We start from the raw sequence: 3,803 nt of genomic DNA, 5'->3' as shown, positions 1-3,803 counted from the left end.
GCCCAAAGTAGTATCCTGGTCCCATACTAAAAGGACAACACATTAAACACATACATTTGCAGTCAAGACACTCAATTAGTCTTCCCTCAATTTCCATATTGGAGAAGGTCCCGCCCCTGCAATGTGTTTTGAGAAGGTGGTGATGGAATAGAGGGATTAAGATGTCAAATACACCTTTCTTGGCCTTCATCCCAATACTCCAATTGTCACCAGAGGCTGGGGGTTTGTTGCGGTAGACACGAGGTTCAAGTTGGCTGCCACCTAGTCTTGGACTGAGGGGACGTTGTGCTGGAGCTTGATCAACCCCCTTCTGTCTACTCAGGCTTGGACAACGCCCACATAGCAAATCATTCTCATCAGCAGACCTCCATCTGAAATGTATGAAAGATCTGCTCATGGACCAAGAACACACCACTTTAAAAAAAAGCTATGGTTATTCCAGTGAATAGGTCACAGCCCAGTAACAGTAGCTAAGGAAATGTGACTTATCCCACCTGCCATCAATGAAGGAGCATGCCTTGTTGCTAGGCTCTGCATGGTCCATGACAGGGACTGCCATAAGGTGGCAGGTGATGTACAGCTGTGAAAAACAGGATAAGCAAAACAAAGATGCAGAATCACAGTAGCCTACATAATGTCTGTAAATTATGTTACTGTAGAATAATTTAACTACAGTACCCATAATGGCCTCTACAACATTGCTTTTATTAAATACCGCCCTCACCTCTGCCCTGTCCTCCTGGTAGAACCTAAAGGCATCAATGTGGAACCCGAGCTTGTTGTCCTGGGTCCTACGCATGAAACCAGAGCGGGAACCAGGCAGCTGGGATTCCGTCAAGCACCTGGAGGGAGATATTATTAAAATGCATATTGGGGCATCTTCCTTAGTAACCAATTAAGAAGTCTCAAAGACACCATAAAAATGGTGGAAGCCCTCAAATGGCATATTCTATCGTTCTCTACGGGCCAGCCGGATAATAGTCGTTCTAAGTCATCCCCCCCCTGCTTACCCATCACTCTCAATGAAGACATATCTGGGGACAGAGTTGCTATCAGGGTCCAGTGTGGCCACGCAGCTGCTAACAAAGACCCTGAGCCTGGTGTGGTGAGCAACCCTGACAGATGCCTCAATGTTGATGGGATCACCCAGGAAGTAGACTCCAGAACCCCGCTCATAGAGCCAGTCACCTGGAAAGGAAATGGCAGTAAAGAAAGACCGTACTGCAAGCGATGCGTTTCAAACACGAGTCGCTATTAAAACTACCACGGCCAGAACATATTGTCAATAGGCGCTCAACTAGTGAGCATCTAATAATGGATTAAAATGAGGGCCATGTTTAGGAGGCAAACTGTATAACGTTGCAGATAGAAGTGTCCCCAATAACAGTTGTCTGATGTGATTCCGTATTTTGCATGTCAGAGGGGCATTTGTGCTACATAGTACATTTATATCTGCCTGCGGCTATGGTACCCTGACCTGTTCACCGGACGTGCTACCTGTCCCAGACCGGCTGTTTTCAACTCTAGAGACAGCAGGAGCGGTAGAGATACTCTCAATGATCAGCTATGAAAAGCCAACTGACATTTACTCCTGAGGTGCTGACCTGTTGCACCCTCGACTACTGTGATTATTATTTGACCATGCATGAACATTTGAACATCGTTGCCATGTTCTGTTATAATCTCCACCCGGCACAGCCAGAAGAGGACTGGCCACCCCTCAGAGCCTTTCCTAGCCACCGTGCTTCTACACCTACATTGCTTGCTGATGTAAGAAGGGCTATATAAATACATTTGATATATGAACATTCAATTCACGGGTTTTACCAAGCTTCTGGGAGAGCGCCATTGTATCCTTTTGATTCATTATCTGAACGGTCAGCAAAATTGTACCCTGCGAAATGCAGCCCAGGATTTATTTACCCACTTGTCATAAGCTTCAATGAGAACTGCAGGGTCTCTTCAGCAGACACTGTGGCGGTGAAAGGGATCCAGGTCGGCTGGAGAGAAGAGCTGTCCAAACTGTACTTCCTGAAACAGAAAGTACAGACCGGTGAATACACCAATAGGTCAACGCAGGATTCCTATGACCGTCATACAACAGTATAGCCTAAACTCACCTTTCATAATGACACTCAATTGGGATCACAGCACCAGCCATTCGAATAACGCCATCTGGTGTGGTTCTGGGTGTATATCTGAGGAGGTTTGCGTAGATCAATGAGTCTTCGTTCAGCTGTGGAGTCACAAAGCAGCATTTAAGAGGTTGTTTCAAGAAGTCAACTACTGAATTTTTAAAAATATATTTTACCATGTACTTGGTTCCACAGTCTGAAAGTGCTGCGAATATTCTGTACTCATCTCCGGTTGCTGAAGCTGTAGCCCTACACGGCTCTTGGTCTTGGTACTGTTCAACTCCAAGTCGCAGGTCATCCACATCGATTAGATTACCGAGTTTAAACAGATCAGCCTTCACTACGATCTCCATGTAGTCTGAATGGCATGTCACAGCAACCGTTTCTACTCGAACTGGCCTTAAAACTGTTTGTTGGAGTGGAGGCTGTTTAAAGCGTGGACGATTGTCAAATTGCGGTGTTCGCCTTGGAAGTTGTTGCCATGTGTCAGTGCTATAAGTATATGACAAAGCAGGAGAGATTAAGAAGTTTTCCACAAGTAAAAACCAAACCAGTTGCTTGAACAATAACCTGAGCGTGTTTGCCATCATGAGTCCCATGCCAACAACTAATGTGACTCTGTAGGTTAGAGGACAGCGTGCCTCTGCTATGCTACAATTGATGAAACTGAGGTAGCTTTTAACAACCAACCAGGCTGCACACCTGGGCTGGATTACACCCTAATTTGGCCTTGCATCTGATTAGTCAAGATCTTTAATTGGCATGCATGTTCAAGTCAAATCACATTTTATTTGTCACAAACACATGGTTAGCAGATGTTAATGCGAGTGTAGCGAAATGCTTGTGCTTCTGGTTCCGACAGTGCAGTAATTTCTAACAAGTAATCTAACAGTTCCCCAACAACCTCAACTAATACACACAAATCTAAAAGGGGTGAATGAGAAAATGTACATATAAATATAAGGATGAACAACGGCCAAGCGGCATAGGCAAGGTGCAATAGATGGTATAAAATACAGTACATAAATATGATATGAGTATTGTAAGATATGTAAACATTATTAAGTGGCATCGTTTAAAGTGACTAGTGATCCATTTGTTAAAGTGGCCAGTGATTGGTTCTCCATGTAGGCAGCAGCCTCTCTGAGTTAGTGACTGCTGTTTAGCAGTTTGATGGCCTTGAGATAGAATCTGTTCTTCAGTCTCTCGGTCCCAGCTTCGATGCACCTGTACTGACCTCACCTTCTGGATGGTAGCGGTGTGAACAGGCAGTGGCTCGGGTGGCTATTGTCTTTGATGATCTTTTTTTGCCTACCTGTGACATCGGGCGCTATAGATGTCATGGTGGGCAGGTAGTTTGCCCCCGGTGATGCGTTGTGCAGACCGCAGCACCCTCTGGAGAGCCTTGCGGTTGCCGTACCAGGCTGTGATACATCCTGACAGGATGCTCTCGATTGTGGATCTGTAAAAGTTAGTCAGGGTTTTGGGTGACAAGCCACTTTTCTTCAGCCTCCTCCTTCTTCACCACACTGTCTGTGTGGGTGGACCATTTCAGTTTGTCGTTCATGTGTATGCCGAGGAACTTTCCACTTTCTCCACTGGTGTCCCTTCAATGTAGGTGTTGGGGTGGAGGGGCTCCTTCGGCTGTTTCCTGAAGTCCACGATCAT

General features: G+C 45.6%; 1 protein-coding gene across 1 annotated transcript; it reads right to left on the bottom strand.

The window, feature by feature from the left end:
• Positions 1-271: 271 nt before the first annotated feature.
• Positions 272-3,803, bottom strand: LOC135549289 (zona pellucida sperm-binding protein 3-like; the record flags this gene model as incomplete). Its single annotated transcript, XM_064979304.1, has 8 exons — positions 3,719-3,803; positions 2,312-2,541; positions 2,121-2,236; positions 1,928-2,031; positions 1,011-1,188; positions 725-842; positions 495-580; positions 272-371 (listed from the first exon to the last, which is right to left on the bottom strand). Coding segments are annotated over exons 1-8 (1,017 nt in total), but the record flags the coding sequence as incomplete, so codon positions are not given.

The sequence above is a fragment of the Oncorhynchus masou genome, chromosome 12 (genome assembly GCF_036934945.1).
Source record: "Oncorhynchus masou masou isolate Uvic2021 chromosome 12, UVic_Omas_1.1, whole genome shotgun sequence".
Classification (NCBI taxonomy): Eukaryota; Metazoa; Chordata; class Actinopteri; order Salmoniformes; family Salmonidae; genus Oncorhynchus; species Oncorhynchus masou.
The sequence above is the reverse complement of the archived record's forward strand: the minus strand, read 5'-3'. Positions and strand labels throughout refer to the sequence as shown.